This window comes from Elgaria multicarinata, chromosome 8, assembly GCF_023053635.1.
Source record: "Elgaria multicarinata webbii isolate HBS135686 ecotype San Diego chromosome 8, rElgMul1.1.pri, whole genome shotgun sequence".
Classification (NCBI taxonomy): Eukaryota; Metazoa; Chordata; class Lepidosauria; order Squamata; family Anguidae; genus Elgaria; species Elgaria multicarinata.
Window position 1 is genome coordinate 102,306,426 of NC_086178.1, and position 18,105 is coordinate 102,324,530.

The 18,105-nt window shown below is 39.1% G+C and overlaps 1 protein-coding gene across 2 annotated transcripts in view; it reads left to right on the forward strand.

Annotated features, from left to right (window-relative positions):
• Positions 1-18,105, forward strand: part of PARG (poly(ADP-ribose) glycohydrolase) — an 88,894-nt gene that overhangs the window by 25,566 nt on the left and 45,223 nt on the right. For both annotated transcript variants that reach the window (XM_063133137.1, XM_063133138.1), the window contains one exon: positions 16,239-16,331. In XM_063133137.1, coding sequence (XP_062989207.1) covers positions 16,239-16,331 — 93 coding nt within the window. The remainder of the gene's footprint in view (positions 1-16,238; positions 16,332-18,105) is intronic.

Sequence of the window (18,105 nt, forward strand, 5' to 3'; positions counted from 1 at the left end):
GCCTTGAGTGCTATTTTCTTGGTTGGAGTGGGGGGCGTTAAATCAAATAAATAAATGGAATTTGTGCAAGTAAAGGTGAGTATAGTAATTGCAAAAATATATCTTAAAAATCTGCTTACAGTAAACTGAGTGTAGTACCTTGCTGAAGTGGTAGACACATTTTGGTTTTTAAAACCTAATGTGCTGATATTTTCTTTTAGCTGCTGCTGAAAGCTGGAAGTAATGTGCTGTATTTTATGACTCACTTGTGCCACATTCCACTAAATTAAATCCCCAACGCTTACTCTAATAATTTATATTCCTAATGTATGAGATCACTTAATGTGGCATATTTCCCCAAAGGAATGTGTGATAGATTTCCAATATGTTACAGAATAAAGGTCATCAGTACTAATGAGTACTTCTGGAAACCTTTAGCTTTAATCAAGTGTTTGGTTTTCATTCTTACAAAGATGGCAGTAGTAATATAAATAAAATGTAAATTGAGGAAATAATGCATTTTTCTTTTCTGATTCACAATACACAGCACTGAGTGAATATTATTTGTGTTTTAAAGAGGACTTCTTAGTTTATAATATTACTGCATTTTGTTCCTAGTGACAATTAATTTTTGCTTACATTGTCCCTTAACTGTTCCTGATGAATGTGCACAGTCCAGCCTTGATTATTCTCAGTCATAAATAAGAAATGGAAGAACCTTTGGCCTGCAGGCTATTAGAATCCCAGGCCCTTTTTAATTTGGCTTTCAGAGCCAGTCCTGTAGCAACCATTAATGAGACACATAAGGATTTGTTGTTGACTTGTTTCATGCCCCAGGATAGAAGTCAACATTAGCCTTAAAAAAGGACAGGGTGATCTTATTTTAAGTTCCTTGGGGGTCATAAAGATAAGATTAAGGTCATATGCACTTCCAGATTCCAGCCATGTCCCCTTACCGAAGTGGCAAATTCTCAGTGGTGCAGTTTCTTTCCCCTCACACACCCACACAAATGAATGTATGATAGATTATCAGTATGCTATAGGATAAAGGTCATCGATGCTGAATTGGGCCTGGGAGCACATTTGGGCAGAATATTCAAGCTCCTTGGCACCTTTTTTCTGGATTCAGGATGTTTTGTACTTTTTCCTCATGATTCTCATAAAGCAAAGCAATAGAGAGGTAAACTGCAGCTGCTATTAAGAGGATAATTGGTCTTGAAGTTAAGAAAGGTCAAATCTGTGCTTAGATTATGTATGTTATTGACATTTGGATGAAAAAAGAGGGTAGAATACCTTTCATTCTTGCTTCCTATGTGTCTGTCTGGAGTGGTTGACTTCATTTAGTTGTGATAAAGTTAAAAGAGCAAAGCTGTTGGTTTTAAAAGCAGCAAAATTATAAATATTCAATGTTACATGGAAATGCGAAGTAAAAAAAAATATTTCCCAGACTTTTACATCTTGTAAGAAGCTAAAAAAAAGGCATCATGTCAAAAATCTGAAATTGTAATGCTTAAAACTTATTTAGACTGATCTCTTTTTATTACAACTGAAACATAAAACATCTGGCATGGTGCAGCTGGGATAATATAACCATTTGGAACAGACTATGGAAAGGAATTTTCCCAATATGTTAATAATATTCCTCTTTATCGTACAATATTCATCATACAATTAACTGATCTTATTTTTTTTTAAAAAAAGCCCAGGATTTTATTAGCAACCCAGTTCACATGTAACAGCAGCAAATCATGGGTTAATTAATTAATCCTTGATTTGTCGCAGTGCATGCCAAGCACATTCCATTTTGAATATCCAAATCCCAGTCAGCCCAATTGGAGGTTAGAACATAAGAACATAAGAAGGGCCCTGCTGGATCAGACCAAGGGTCCATCTAGTCCAGCATTCTGTTCCCACAGTGGCCAACCAGCTGTCGACCAGGGATGAAGAAGCAGGACATGGTGCAACAGCACCCTCCCACCCATGTTCCCCAGCAACTGGTGCACACAGGCTTACTGCCTCGAATACTGGAGATAGCACACAACCATCAGGGCTAGTAGCCATTGATAGCCTTTGCCTCCAGGAACTGAATATTTAAAAAGCCTGTGGAACATCCCTGATGTGGATTTGCTGTCATTACATGCAAACAGCCCCACAAACTTGTGCAGCTCAGACTTTTCCATATATAGCAGCTGATAGCCATTCTGGTAGAATTTCTAGTTGCAGCCAAAGTGCAAAGTACATTGCGGAAATACATCAGTTTTTGATATGCCTAGATATTTGTTATGTCTCCTAAATATAAACAGACTGTATCCTGTTTTATTTGCTGATGCACACTTGAAAGAGATAATATGAATGATCCCTCTTGCATATCACTGTGGGAGCCAGCCTTTATTTTCCTACATGTGCCTATTAGTGCATCTGTTTCCCCTTACCATCTGTGTGGGTGTTGTTAGATATTTAGATCAGACAAATGACTCTGTTCATTTAACAAATGCCAGGACACTCACAAAGCACTTCCTTTAGTATTTGTGTGCTTTTTAATGTAGTCAGTTCTGCCTAGATACTGAATTGAAATTAATTGTTTGAGTATGGTGAATTAATGAAGACTCTTTGCTAGTTTTGTGGCTTGATGTAAGCAAGTATGGCATTTTCCAAAGGTATGAAAAAATAATATTGTAGTTTAATGAAATCCAAGCAAACCTACATACTAGTTCTGGAATTGGTTGACATTCTTTCAGTATTGTTATGTTATGTTGTGTTTGCAACAAGGTATATCTTGCCACAAACATTGACATGTGCATGTACACTTCTAAACAAAGAGATCTGCTTTTGGCTGTGAAGTGGTAAAAGTTTAATGTCTCCAATATATAAATATTATTTCCCAGGCTGCAGATCAGTGAAAGATTTTTGGTAAACACTCGTGGTATGAATGCTGAAGACAAAGACCATGTTCACATGTAATAATCAGATAGAATTCCAGAGAATCTTGGCTTATTGTTGATGAACAGCATGCTTGTTCATCCTTTCCTTATTGCTTCTGTTTGACTCCTCCTAGGAACGGCAAATTAATCAGGAACACACTAGGAAGCAAAAGCTTAGGGATGGGCCGGTTCGTGCAACACGTCAGCTCATCGTGGGTTATTTAATGCCTGATGAGCCATAGCATGTGCTGCCCACCATTTTGAACATGGAACCCCCAATTGGGGGGTTGTCATGTCATCTGAACCCAACCACCCGGGGTTATATGAAGGTCGAACAACCCTCACATAACCCTAGGCGTGTACCACAGCTCACTGTGGTTTAATTAACTCACACTGAGGCCTGGCATATTGTGTGAACCAGCTCATGTGTCTGGCCTGGGACTCATGGTTTGTCACTTACTTAATCTGAAGCCAGGATTTGAAGTTGTTTGCAGAACCCTTAGCTTGTTTGAAAATGATAACCCACAAACTGGGTTTGAACACTAAGTTTTTTCTTGCTGGTGAGTTTCTGGTTTGTTTAGCCATCCCTGCTAGTGTGAGGAGCAAAGTAGGAATGATTAGACAGTGTGTGCTAGAATGCTACTTGTGATAAGTAAGCCTGTTCAGACAACACGCTAAGCCATGGTTAAGCCACTAACTCTTTTGCAGCAAGTAGTTAGTTAGTGAGTGTGTTAGTCACTATGGTTAGTGACTATAGTTATGTAGCCACCATGGTTAGAAATGGTTCACATGACATATTAAGTCATGGTTCTCATGACACACTGAGATATAATATTTAAATCAAAATGCTTAATCGTCATGGTTTAGCATGTTGTCTGAACAGGGCCTTCTGCACCAGGTGAGTGTGTCTAGGAGGGCATTCTATAGCCAGAGTATCACGGCCAAAAAGTTAGTTGGTAGCCACCCATCTCACTTCAGTTGGCAAGGGCACCCAGAGATGACCATTGTAAGGAATATTGAGATTGTGGTGTGAAGTATTGTTAACAGCTGAAATGCACTACACAAATGCTAAGTATTAAATTTTAAAGTATTTAAGAAATTGCTGTACTTTAACAAGCATTTTAAAAGCAGCATTTAGATAACAAGAGTAAAGGAATAAAAAACTTGCTTGGATTTTTGGCAAATCCAATCTAAAGTTTTCCCATTCAATAGAAATCTCGTCTCTCTTTTGGAAAAGACTGATTAAGATGATTTTAGAAGTGGCCAAGTAGCTAAAATAACCCAGTTTCAGTATTTATTTATTTATTTATTTTGGAACACACAGTACTTCGGTTTCAGGAGATGGGTAAGCAATTTCATTGACCCTTTTAAAGCAATAAGCAACTAAAAGAACTTAGTTTTAGTTCTGTTTTTTTGTCCAACGCATTGAATGTGGCCTATATCTATCTAGATGAGCTAGCTCTATAATATCCACATAATGTTTTGAGGAGCATGTATTAATATATACATGCCACTAAGTATGATAAACTAATTTTCACTTGAAATGGCTTAAGTCTATGTAAAATGTTCGCATGTATTCTTTTAAAAAGCCTAACAGAAGAGGGAGCCCTTTCATTTCAGAGAAAACCTTCCTGAATACTGATGATGATGGTTAATTTCATATACTTTGTTTAAATGGGGAAATGTTCAGACATTAATTTCCTATTGTCTCAGTGGGGATTGCATAGTGCATGGGGTAGAGCAGTTTATTCAAATCAACACATTGTTCATTTGGGTATGCTTTTAATGTAATAACAGACCTATACAAATCGTTCATATGGTAATGATTGGTCTAAGATCAACGGACAAAAGCCCGTGTTACCCGTTCACACAGTCAAATTTTCCCTCATCCCCTCAACAGCCCCCTAGTTAGCAGGACCCCCCCCCCCCAGTCTTCCAGAGCAGATTTTCAGGGGCTGCAGGGGGGAGAGGAATTTGTCTCTTCTCTCTTCCACTGATGGAGGCTGTTTTTTCAGTGGAGGCAATAATTGGATATAACCATTAATTTTTATATTTTTATTTCGATAAAAAGTATACCCTGCCTTTATAATACACATGTGTTACACAACGTGGCTTGCCTCAATTAAATTACAATATAAAAATTTATATCAGCAATATTAAAATGACAGTACAAAATCATTAATTCAAAGTATCACAACACTATCAGCAAACTCAAAAAGGAGTTTGATGAGACAGGATGTTTTTCGGGGGTGTGTGTTTTGGAGTGAATGGGAAGCTGGGCTGTTTTGGTGTATGTGGGACTAATTTCATGTTACTGTCCTAAAACAAGGTTGTTCAACAAGTCCAGGTTGTTTAATGATGCCTTCTTGTTAGCGTGGTCTACTGATTTTTAAATGATTATTTATTTATTGCATTGGCTTCACGTGCTAGATTAACTCAATAGTTAGTTAATTTAGATGTTCAAAAGATCTTGATGAAAAGGGACAGATACTCCCAAAGTAACAGAGCTTGCAATATAATCTTGAACAAAGGAAGGTTTCAGCATAAGCATATACAACAGCCTTCCCCAACTTGATGGCCTCTAATGTCATGGTAAGGATGCTAAATTTGTCGATGCCTTAAACGGCTGTGCCTTAAAACAGTTGGTCATAGAACCGACCAATGGGGAGGCAACCCTGGACTTAATCCTAAGTGGTGTTTCCCATGGCCTAGTATGAGATGTAAATATTTTTGAACCAAGTGGTTCAGGGTGGTTCAGATATGTTAGGCACTGGGGAACATTTTGGGAGAAGCTGGGCCTGTACAAGAGGGACAGGCTCCACTTAAACCAAAATGGAACTGCTGATGCTAAACATAAAAATGGTGGCAGAGGAGCTTTTTTTTTTATTATTATTATTATTATTATTATTATTATTATTATTATTATTATTATTGCACCATCAATGTACATGGTGCTGTACAGAGTAAAACAGTAAATAGCAAGACCCTGCCACATAGGCTTACATTCTAATAAAACCATGATAAAACAATAAGGAGGGGAAGAGAATGCAAACAGGCACAGGGTAGGGTAAACAGGCACTGGGTAGGGTAAAACTAACAGTATAAAGTCAGAACAAAATCAAGTTTTAAAAGCTTTAGGAAAAAGAAAAGTTTTTAGCTGAGCTTTTAAACTAAATCCTTGGGGAAAGCCGACAGGAGCTGGGAAGTATCCAGATCAGGTTAAATCATCTGAAGGGGATGAATAAATGTATATTCCAGTCATGTCAAAGAGGTTAAATTTCTTGATTTCCTAAAAGACCATGGATTTAATCTTAAGTGGCGTTGCCCAAGACCTAGTAAGAGATGTAAATTTTGTTGAATCAATTGGTAACCGTGACCACAGTGCTATCAGACTAAATTTTTACTTAAGTGGGAAACTGCCCAGGAAGTCCAACAGTCACATTTGACTTCAAAAGAGGAAACTTCTCTAAAATGAGGGAACTGGTGAAAAGGAAGTTGAAAGGAGGAGTCAAGAGGGTTAAATCCCTTCAGAATTTGTGGAAGTTACTCAAAATCACAATAACAGAAGCTCAGCTAAAATGTATACCAGAAATTAGGAAAGGTAGCACCAAGTCCAAGAGGTCACTGGCATAGTTAACTAGCAGTTTCAAAGAAGTTATTGTAGAAAAGAGGGCTTCCTTCAGAAAATGGAAGTCTTGCCCAACTGAAGAAAATAAAAGGGAGCACAAGCTTGCCCAAAGGCAATGCAAGCAGATAATAAGAGATGCAAAAAAAGCACTTTGAAGAACATATAGCTAACAATATCAAGGCCAATGATCAAGAATTCTTTAAATATATCAGAAGCAAGAAACCAGCTACAATGGAGTTAAGGGAGTCCTAAAGGAGGATAGGGAGATTGCAGAGAAACTGAATGAATTCTTCCCATCGGTGTTCACTGCAGAAGATACAGGATGGACACCTGTGCCTGAACTGATGGTTTCAGGAAGGGAGTCTGAGGAACTGAGGCAAACAGTGGTGACAAAAGATGAAGTTCTCAAACTTATTGACAAATTAAAAGTAAATTAATGACTCCACGATAACCAGTAGTTGTTTAGAAAAAGTTGGCCAAATAATCAGCTGTGGTGTGAAAAAGTCCCGACAGATGTCACAATAACTAACCTTGATTATTTAACCTACCATTGACTATTTAACCCACTGTTGGTTATTGTGTTGTCCGAACCCAGTCTGAATTGCTGACTAAGGTTCAAATATTCATTAATTGAGGTGGTTTCTTTTTCTTCACATTTATTATTTCTTGAGCGCTTACAAAAACTATTGGCTATATTTACAAAACTGGCCCAGGTCTCAGGCTCACAGTCTTCATATCAGGTGGTGTGTAAAGAAGGATATAAAAGCCATGTATGATTATAACAGAATGTTTACTTCAATTAACACACACTTGATCTTAGCCAAAAGGCTGAGAGTTAATAAAACTGCAGAAAATGGAAACACTAATATAAAAGCATTTTGTATTGATGACTAGTTTTTTTTTTATTAATTATTTTTGTAATGGTCTGGACAGCATTAAAAGAAATAAGTTGTACTGAGGGAGGTCAATGCTATAAATGAAGGCTTTTAAGCTGGGAACAAAATGACCTAAGGCAGAAGAATGTTATCAAGTTGCTCCATGCTGCGTTTCATTTTATTTCGTATGCTTCAAAAATACAAGGTCATATATTTACAGAATCCAATATTTTACTTTATTTTTTAAAATGCACTTTCAAATTAGAGTGGAGATTTTTTTCCTCTCCAGAAAAGCCAAAAGTTTTCCTTTTATTGGACAAATTGGAAACTTCTTTAAATCCTTGAAAGTAAAGATAATTGCTTTGTGAACACTATGTATTTCAGATATGAGATGGGTGGTTTAAAATGCTTTAATAATAAACTGAAGAATGCATTCAAAGATGATATTTCAGGTGTCTTGTGGTGACTGTGTGAAAAGGAGGACAGGGCTCCTGTATGTTTAACAGTTGTATAGAAAAGGGAATTTCAGCAGTTGTATTGTATGCATGCAGCATGTGGTGAAATTCCCTGCCCTCTTCCTTATCTGGTCAAGAGGGCAGGGCTCCTGCAGCTTTAACTGTTGTGATGAAGAGGGAATTTCACCACGTGCTGCATGCATACAAATGGCACCTGCTGAAATTCCCTTTTCTATACAAATTCCCTCCTTTCCATACTGTATGGTCACCCTAAGGTGTCTCAAGTTTGTTGTAGTTGATTTTAAATTGGTATAAAGAGGCTCATGTTAACAACACCAACCCAGATTAATCAGTAATTTGCAACCTGGGGCCAAACTAGACATGATATTAAATGTATCTTTACATCTGAGATTCAGGTTTTGCAAAAGCAAATAGCATCAGGTGGTGAGAGGGCTGATAATTATCAAGATTGCAGCAGAAGGAACTTAACCTTTTCTTCCCTTGCTTGTGTTCTGAGAAAACTCCCTCCTCTGAAGGTGCTATTTCCATTGGGAAGGAAATGGTAAATTCCTCCTCTGTGTCTGTTGTAAATATTATTATTATTATTATTTATTTATTTATTTATATAGCACCATCAATGTACATGGTGCTGTACAGAGTAAAACAGTAAATAGCAAGACCCTGCCGCATAGGCTTACATTCTAATAATTATTAGCCTTCACAGCTGATGCTATTTGAATGTTAAATGCAAAGATGCATTCAAAGTTAGGGCTAATTTGGGGCTTAGTAGCACCCTCCTCCTGCTCTATTCTTTCTCCCTTACTCGAATGTTGCTGATGAAAGATAACAAAACACAGAAATATTTTCACTTGATAAGTCAGCTCTGTCTACACTGAAATTCTGATGGGCTTTTAGTGACGCATGCTCTCGTTATCCTTCTGTTTATTCGTTCTCTGAGAAGCTGCATCTGAGTTTATATCCAGATGATACTAACTTGGGCAACTGGGTATTCTGTTTTACTGTTTACAGTTGTTGATTTATTCATCCCATGTTTGGTACTCTCTAGCCAACACAGTTAAGAGGGGCAGGCAGCTAATAGAGACAAGTGGAGACCATCAGTCCATATAGCTATAGTGTCAGGAAGGGACAGAGGGCAGGGAGAAAACTATTTGCCTTTCCACAGAAAAGGGGAAACTACAGCACATGGTTGCGAGCAAAGGAAGAGTTTAGAGGAGGAATTAAACTGGCTCAACTACATTTGCCAAGTTTGCTATTTGAAAAGGCAGACTGGGTTGTCCAAAGAACAGTGCAGGGGGGAATGAGCATCTCTTTCATGCAGGACTTGTTCGCCCCACTCCCACCTCAAAGCAGAAGTAGAGGATGAAGCATGGACCTCACCAGTTGTACCTGAGGCATATACCCCTGACATGAAAGCTGGCATAGGTACATTGAAAGCAATAGCTGTTTTCTTTCCCCCACACAGAGATGCTCTTCATTTTTTGTATGCTGCATACCATCATGTAAGTATTCTAAGGCTCCCAGAGCATTTAGATTAGGGAATTAATTTACATATCAATGAGGAGGATGGTGAGCCTCAACAGTTTTCACTAGTCTTTCTATGTTTTGAAGTAGATGCCTGGTTTCCATGGAAAGGAGATACCACCACTGTTGCAGACTTCTGGGCTTCAAACAAGACTCCTGCCAAATCCTAGTTCACCACAATCCTTTATACAGACCTCTCTGTGCCAAGCCAGGATATGGGAGGACTTCTGTCATTCGGGGAGCTTAGACAGAGCTTGGGGAGCTAATTGAAAAAAAAACATGTAAATTGTGGAAGGATCACATGCTTGGTTTGAAAACAGAAATTTGTTTTAAAATCCCTTAAAATGAAGAAAATAACTTCTCATTACTCATTCTCATAAAACATTTGAACTTTATTTAGAATTATGGAAATCATTAAAATGAAGCATGTCTTGTCAAGTAGGATACACCTGAGAGATCATTGGAATCTTGGATTGGCAGGAAACATATTTTAGCTATCAGGAGGGAAAAATTAAAGAAAGCCAAATTAACCTCTGTCTTTGTAAGCTGTCTCCTCCTTTCTTTTCGAAGTGTCAGTTTGTGGTTTTGATAAATGTCAAATGTTCCTTTCCCCCCTCCTCAAATAAGGTTCTTCTCTGCATAATCCAATGTGATTATTCCCTACTTCCTCCAAAGATTACCTTATTCTTTCTTTTTCTTTTTGTGTTTTTTTTTTCCTAATCAGGAAAGCATTCTAAGATAGTGAATATACTTGACAGCTGTACATGTTTCCTGGTAGATTCACTTCATATAATAACTAAAGAAGAAAATGGTCACAGTTTACAGTTCTCCCATACCCACCTTCCCTTGTGATCCTGGTAATCATTTTAACATCATGTAAAAATAGAAAACTACTGTGTAAATACTTCTTACCTTGAGCTTCCTATTGCATTCCTTCATGTTAGAGATTGCATTTGGGCTATTGTTGGTAGTTGCAGACATTTTCTTACCTGAAATTTTAGACATTGGAACTTACATTAATATGTGTGAGCTGGTGGCTCGCTCATGCCAGCTACCTTTATCTGGGTGACTTCAGTTCCCTCCTCCCAGTGCAGTCCCTTGTTCCACGTCCAAAGCCTATCCTGAGCGTACGCAAACCCTCAGGAGAGGGTTTGGGGGCTGTTTGGGGTGCCGTGCATAGGTGGGGGCAGAGAAGCATCCTTGTCCTCGTACTGCATTGGAAACAGCCCAGTGACACTGTATTAAGGTTTATTGTTATCTCCTGGGATCTCCTTAGGGATGTGAAATCCTAATGGTGCTTGATTTGGAGCAAATCTGGTTGCTCACTTTGCACTGCCTCTCCTATGTCAACATATGATGTCAGGCAGAAGTATTCTTTACTCAGTGGCTCTTGCTGGCCCTTGCTAATGCTTGACCATATAAACCAGGCTTGTAAATGGCCATTTGCCTGGTTGGCTGCTGTAAGCAAGATCCTCCAGAAAAAACAGTAAAGTTGCTTCAGGTTTTTTTTTTAAAGTGACCTAGTTCTCTCTGCTCCCAGGCAAGTGGCTATTTACAAGCCTAGTTTAGGGCAACCTTCCCCAATCTGGTGCCCTCCAGATGTTTTGGATTTCAATTCCCATGAGCCCCAGCCAGCATGGCCAATGACCAGGAATGCTGAGAGTTAAGGGACAAAACATCTGAAGGGCAACAGGTTTGGAAAGGCTGGTCTAGGGATTAGTAGGGCAGCCATGGGCCATTGAGTAAAGAATGTTCCAGCTGGGGCTACCTATCGACATAGGAAAGGCAATACCAGCTGAGAGAGCTTTATAACCCATATCAAGCACTATTAAGATTTTACATTACTAAAATGATTCCAGAAGAGAACAGGAAACATAAATGCAGTGAATTTTCACGACATTCAGGTTCCTTCTCTTCTGGAATCGAATAAGCAATGAGAAATACTAATAGTGCTTGATTTTGTTGGCAAAGTTAAGTATAAAGAAAGTGTGGCTTAATATGAAAGAGATGTTGTGCTGTGGAGGAGACCATTGTCTTGTGGGATGGGGGTGGGGGCGGAGAACCTGTTGTCAGTCCTCAGATTGAGTGATAGCCTACAACTCGGTTTAAATTCAGCAGACAGCATTTTTTAAGACACTGGAATTGTTTTCGGTACTCATTTAAAATAGAAGGAAAAACTGCCTTCCGTTAAAGAAGGCTGTGACAGTAAATGGTAGAATGTAAGACCAATTCCAAATCAGTCATAGTAGTTTGCTTATAAAAACATAACAGTTTGCTGCAAGCAAAACCCTATTTTATTCTTAAGTGCAGGAAGTGTGTTTATGGGTGAGGGAATTGCATTAGATCTGAGGAAGGTATTAATTCTGCTAAGGGGAATGAGATTCAGTCAGCAAGCATCCTTTGGTTTAATATGGGGAGGGCAGAAGAGAAAGGGAATCTATTTTACAAGAATGTAAAATGCCTTGGAACTTGATTATCCTGTTGTCTTATGTGATTGGTAGAGGGATCTAGTGTTGTGTCTCATGTAGTTTGTTTTGTCAGGATTAGATTTAAAAACTCTAACCAGCATCATTCTGTCCTGTGCTATTCTCGCTGGCTTCTCCCACATGCTGTTGGGTGTGCGAAATGTTTACATTTTGAAGAATCAATACTACACGCCGTGGCTTGTCATCGGTTATTTAACACCAGATTGCATATCAACCCCCCACTCAGGGGTTGTTGTGTCATGTGAACCCGGCTAGTGTGAGTTATGTAAGGATTAAACAACCCTTGCATAACTTTAAAACAGATCAGGTTGTGTGAAGGTTTAACCCTTACTTAATTCACGCTCGCCAGGTTTGCATGACACAACAACCCCCAAACAAGTGTTGCATCACAATGGCAGCCACACATACCCCGTACAAGTCTCAGCCTCATCGTGGGTTAAATAATCCATGGTGGGCTGTTGTGTCGGGTGAACATTACTTATGGTACTGCTCAATAATCCTCTTTTGACTGCAGCATGAATGTCCATTTTGTGAAACTAAGTCAGGTTTGCTTGGCCTTGTGCCCTCACCTCTGTGCCAAGTTCCTTGTATCCTGCAGGCAGCCCAGTCCTCAAGAATAATCTGCCTGTGCAAATGCCCCTTAAAATGAGTGGGAGTGTTGCTGATACAGGTCTTTGGGGATCAGAGCCAAAACTCGGTTTCATATAAGCAATCATTCATATGCCAGCCTTGAGAAAATTCACCCAAGTAATTTCTTTGATGTGTGGCACACAGCGTTGTGTAAACAATGTATGTTGCCTGAGAAATAAATTTGCTTTAAAAATGAGAGTTTTAAAAAATGGGATCTGTCAGTATTGTGTCATCTTTGAGGTGGCAAGATAGATACAGTCTAGGCTTTATACCATCATACAACTTTTTTCAAGTGGAGTTGCTCAGAAGATGAAGCAACCAATACAGTGTTATAATAGGATAAGGACAAAAAGTGGTCCGCAACAGGTTGTTGTTTTTATTAATAAACAATTTGTTCTTATGTATGAAGAAATTTAACAAACATCCCTTATTTTCTACAGGTTTTGGAAAAATGTGCAATCCAAAGAAAAATGAGTTCATACTCTTATTTTCAGTATTCAGTGGTTGAATCCTGAAGGTGGTGCTTCAGCAGCAATTGGTAGCAAATGTAAGGAAAATAAAGGGGTGCTCCATGTTACACAGCAACAAACCATAATGATAATCCACATTTCTTGCTAATGGAACTAGCTGCAGCTGGCCTCATGTTTGTGCACACTCCCTCTTCCCTTTCTCCCATGTGGGCTGGAGGAGGAGGAGTTCAGGAGCATCCATTTCCAGTTTAGACTAAACATTGTTAAACATGTTTAACATTAGTTAAACATTGACTGGGTTCAGATGTCATAGTAACCCACGATGGGTTAAATAAGCCACAATGGCTTATTTAATACAGGGTTATTGTGTTGTCTGTCTGGGTTTTTTTAACCCATGGTGGCTTATTTGGCAAGAATAACACACTCTGATAAACCACGGTTTGCAGAGTGGGTTATTTAACCCATCATGGGTTATCATGTCATGTGGCAGTCACCATGAATTATTTTGGTTGCCTACAGAGTTGTTTGGCAAGAGCAGTTAAAACCCCTGCCGACGTTCTCCTCCAGCTGGTAGATCTCTGTTTCCATGATCTTCTACAACCCGCTGGGGAAGGAGGCGTTGTGGAACTCCTCCTTCCCCATTTATTGCTATGCTGAGGGAGGAGATAGACACTGTCAGGAGTCTTAGTGTCTTCCGATTTTATCAACAAAGTACATTTATTTCCATGCCCAAGGGTTTGGTAGTTCGTAAACTTGTTGGTCACAAATAAATGAAAGAAGGTTGAAAAACATGGGGTGAAGCTACCATTTTAAGAGGTGAGTATTAAATAAATCGAGCAGGTGCGGTTCTTACACATTTTCCAAACCTAAGCTATGAAACTGTTGGTTGCAGTTCTGTTTCAAGGAAGAAATCTCCTGTGCTCTTATACTGCATTTACTTCCAGAGCTGCATAAGGGAAAAGGTTGAAGAGCTGACAGCTATGACAAAGTCCAGTGCCATAATCTGTCACCAGATGAATGAAACTATAGAGTTTGTGGCAGTCAACAAAGCATGGCAGCCACTATTCATGTGTCAGTTTTAAAAGACAGGAGGTGCTACCCAAAGGAGAGGAACTATTGGAAGCTGACAATCTTCTAGACATTTAAGGTTAAATGTCTTCCTTTGAATTCAGTTCATATGTATTTGTTTTATTTTTCTTCTTGAGATCCAAATTCAGTCTTTTAATATTATTACGTGTTACTGCTGGGGGAAGTGTATGCTCTGGCTGAACAGGTCCACAGTTTTTATGTTTTCTCTTACACTTAAAGACTACTGACATTTTTTAAAAAACATGTTTTTCCTGTCTAAGCAGTCTTACTTTGAATCAGTTCATGAAACAAAGAAATCTGTTTTCAATATAGGATCATTACATATATATGGGTGTGGGTGTGGGTGTGGGTGTGGGTGTGGGTGTGGGTGTGGGTGTGTAAAATGGAAGACTACTTAAAATATTGCAGGAGCTCTTCCCAAAACTTTTTGTAAGTCTTCATTCCTGAAGAAGATTCATGTGGATGAAAAGGAATGCATAGATCCTGTTGCAGTATTTTGAGTCAGTTGCTTGTTGAAGTCAATTTTTTTATTATTATTTTTTTGCAGTCACTGCTTCACTGCTACCTTTTGAAGTCTTCAATGGCTTTACAGTGTCTGGAATCATGTTAATCTTCTGTTACAATATTGGTTTGGTGCATTTATATATTGCCTTTTCTCCAAGAAACTCAAAATGGTGTAAAAAGATCCCCATCCCCCATTTTATCCTCATGACAATTCTGTGAAGTAGATTACGCTGAGAAATAGTTACTTTCAGTGAACTTCATAGCTGAATAGGTATTTGAATTCCAGTCTCCCTGGTCCTAATTCAATACTCTAACCATTATATTCACACATAGAACAGGTTTGGATAATCACGGGGGCCAAAGAACCCATCGCGGATTCTTTTCCTGCCCCTGTGTGTGCAGGTAGCATGGCCATAATTACCCACAACACAGCGGGGGTTGCCATGTCATCCGAACCTGGCGTGCAGTGGAGGTGGCTTCATACCCACCCTACAACCCACGACTTGCAGTAGGGGTTGTGGGGTGAGTGAAAGCCACCCTTGCTGCACCACGTGCCCGGCGGTGGCCAACACGGCAAGCTGTGTTGCTTCCCAGGTAATTATGCAAATTGCGACCATGTGATTGGCACGCAGGGAGTGGGGAAAGAAACAACTATTGGTTCTTCGGCACCAGCGATTGGCTGAATCATTTCAAGTGACAATTAAAAGTACTCTTTTGTCCTACTAGTCCTACTAGTATAAAGCCCATGTCACCATGGGCACTAGTAGTCCTGCTCTTTTCCTTCTTTTTTGCCCTTCAGTCCTCTCACCACAGAGGCGCTCACACAGCCAAATTTACATGTGGTGCGATCCCGCCCCCTCCCTTGAGCGCCCCGTTTCCCCCTCCGCCTTTCTGACAGCCTAACAGCATGGCCTGCCCTTACGCTACACTGATTGGCTGAGCAGAGCTGTCCATCATCCTGCTGGCAGAAAGGCTGCCCTTCCTGCTTGATACGGAGGAAATTAATTGTTGTTAAAGCTTGCATTTTGAACTGCCAAAGAAAGTGAAGCAGGTAGCTACTGCAAAAAGGGCCTTTTCTGCTGTGGCACCCCAGCTGTGGAATGAGCTTTCTATAGATGTTCACTTGGCGCCTATGTTGTACTTCTTTTGGTGCCAGGTGCCTATATATTTTAAATCTCTGCATTGCTGCTAGGTTTTATTTTGGTTGTACTTTTACATTGTGGTTTTAAGCTTCCATATTTTATATGTTATGTTGCAACTTGTGGTTTTAATTTTTGTGAATTGTGTAGGGGGCTTTGGCTATTGGGCAGTATAGAAATGAAATAAATAAACAAATAAAACTTTGAACTTTCAAGATTTTCTGCATGTCCACACTGCTCAAGCTTGAAATAAAAAAAGAAGAGCAAAATCAGTCTGGTAGATCTCGAGTAATAAGCCTTACACTACCTCATTCTTATATAGATATAGGTAGACAATAGATTAAATTCTGTATTTGTTTCCTTATTACAAAAATGTGTACGTATGTATATATCTGACTTTTTTTTTGTTTTTGTCCTAAGAAATAACTCTGTCTTGGGAAACTCAGCTGCTGTACAACCTGATTTGCCTGACCATTTTCCTAGCACTAGACTCAAATGCTATCTTTCGTTTGCACTACAGGTGCTTGAAGACGCAGAGGCTCAGCACCTGTTTCAGTCCATTTTGCCTGATATGGTGAAACTTGCGCTCTGTCTGCCTAGCATCTGCACCCAGGTTGGTAGACACATCTTAAGTAGATTCTCTGTAGCAGATTAATTTGCTATATACCATAACAAATGGTTGAGGTCAAAATGCCAAGGCCCTGTTATGTGGTTCCAGCCTTGTTGAGCTAAGCCTAGGGAATAGCGAGGACAACATTCATCCATAACAATATAAAAAGACATTAAAATTCCCTGTCCTATTTCTGAATCTTGATTTGAGCCATAGATCAAAATTTTGCATACACTGGAGGGATGTGCTGAAACAGCCAGGAAGTTTTCATTCTGAGTTGATTTCTTTCTGTTCATGTGTTTCTAATGTATGAAAAAAGAATTGGCTGTGAAACTACTGTTGTTTAAAACTACTCTTTGTGTTTATTGTCTGTTGTTGTGGCTTTCTTCAGTACTATGAAAATGCTTGATTTACCACTTCGTGTGTGGAATTCAAGTCTAACATAATGGTACTATTTGCCCACAGTATCAAAGTAAAATCTTTTACATTGAGATTTGAACCTATTATTTTCCAATGAAATTAGAAGGATTGCTCATTCAAGTAAGGTATAAATTTGTAATTGTAATTACCTGCTTTTTGGGGGGGAAATAAAGAATATTTTTTATGTTAAAGAGTACAACAAAATTATGTATAATTTTATGCTGACAAGGACATTTTTAGGGGGGGAAGAAATTCAGGATATTTTTGTCTTGTTGTACCACTTAGCTATTTGGAAAGCCTTTTTGACAGCTGTAAAAGCAAATGTAACCATAACACAACATGAGCAACATGAAGAATGCTGCATATTTAAGGATGCTTTGAATTGAAGACGATACAAAAAAGCAAAGAACTTTCATTTGGACCACTATTTGAGCTTAGCTATAAGTAACCTTAAAATATACCAATCACACTGGTTTACATATTCTATCAATATTTGGAAAACAGGTTGTCTCATGCAGGCAAATGTCATACAGGATTTCTTAAATCTCTGTCATCTACTTTATGACACAATGACTTACTTTTATAAAACTAAAGCACAGACTGATAAGACATTTGGCTAGAGCATTTTTTTTCTTTGATGAAAGGTCTCAGTGAAGCTATAAGAACAATGAAGCTTTTTTTTAGCCTTTTTGCTTCTGCTAAAAGTGGTACATAGTGCGGTCACACTAGTTACTCCTGCATCCAGGAGCTTTTCAGATTTAGGATTCCATATACAAATCAGTCCTAAGAGCTGATGATAATACCGTATTTCTTCGATTCTAAGACGCACCGCATTTTTAGAGATGTTTATTTGGGAAAAAAGGGCATCTTAGAATCGAAGAAATACTTCCCTCACCGCCCAGCCAACCTCCTCCCCCCGCCCGCGCTTTCTTCCTTTTCTTTTTTCCCTCTGTGAGAGAAGAAACCGCCGTTTGCGTGGGAAGAGGGGGGGGCGTTGAAACAAAGAGTAAACAACATTTTCAGGCGGGGAGAGAGGAGAAGACGCAATTAAGGAGCTAAAACGCTTAACTCTCCAGTCCTGCTCTTTACTTATCTGTGCACCAGGGGGGGACGACACGCAAGTAAGTCCCATGGAAATCGATGGGACTTACGAATAAATTTGACTAACAAAAAACCAGGCGCTTACCCTCCCAGCTCCTCCTCGCTCGCATGGCTCGAGGCTGCTGCAGGAGCTTCCTCTTTTCCTCTTACCATATTGCTTCGATTCTAAGACGCCATCGATTCTAAGACTCACTCCATTTTTAGAGCTGTTTATTTAGGGGGAAAAGTGTGTCTTAGAATCGAAAAATACGGTAGT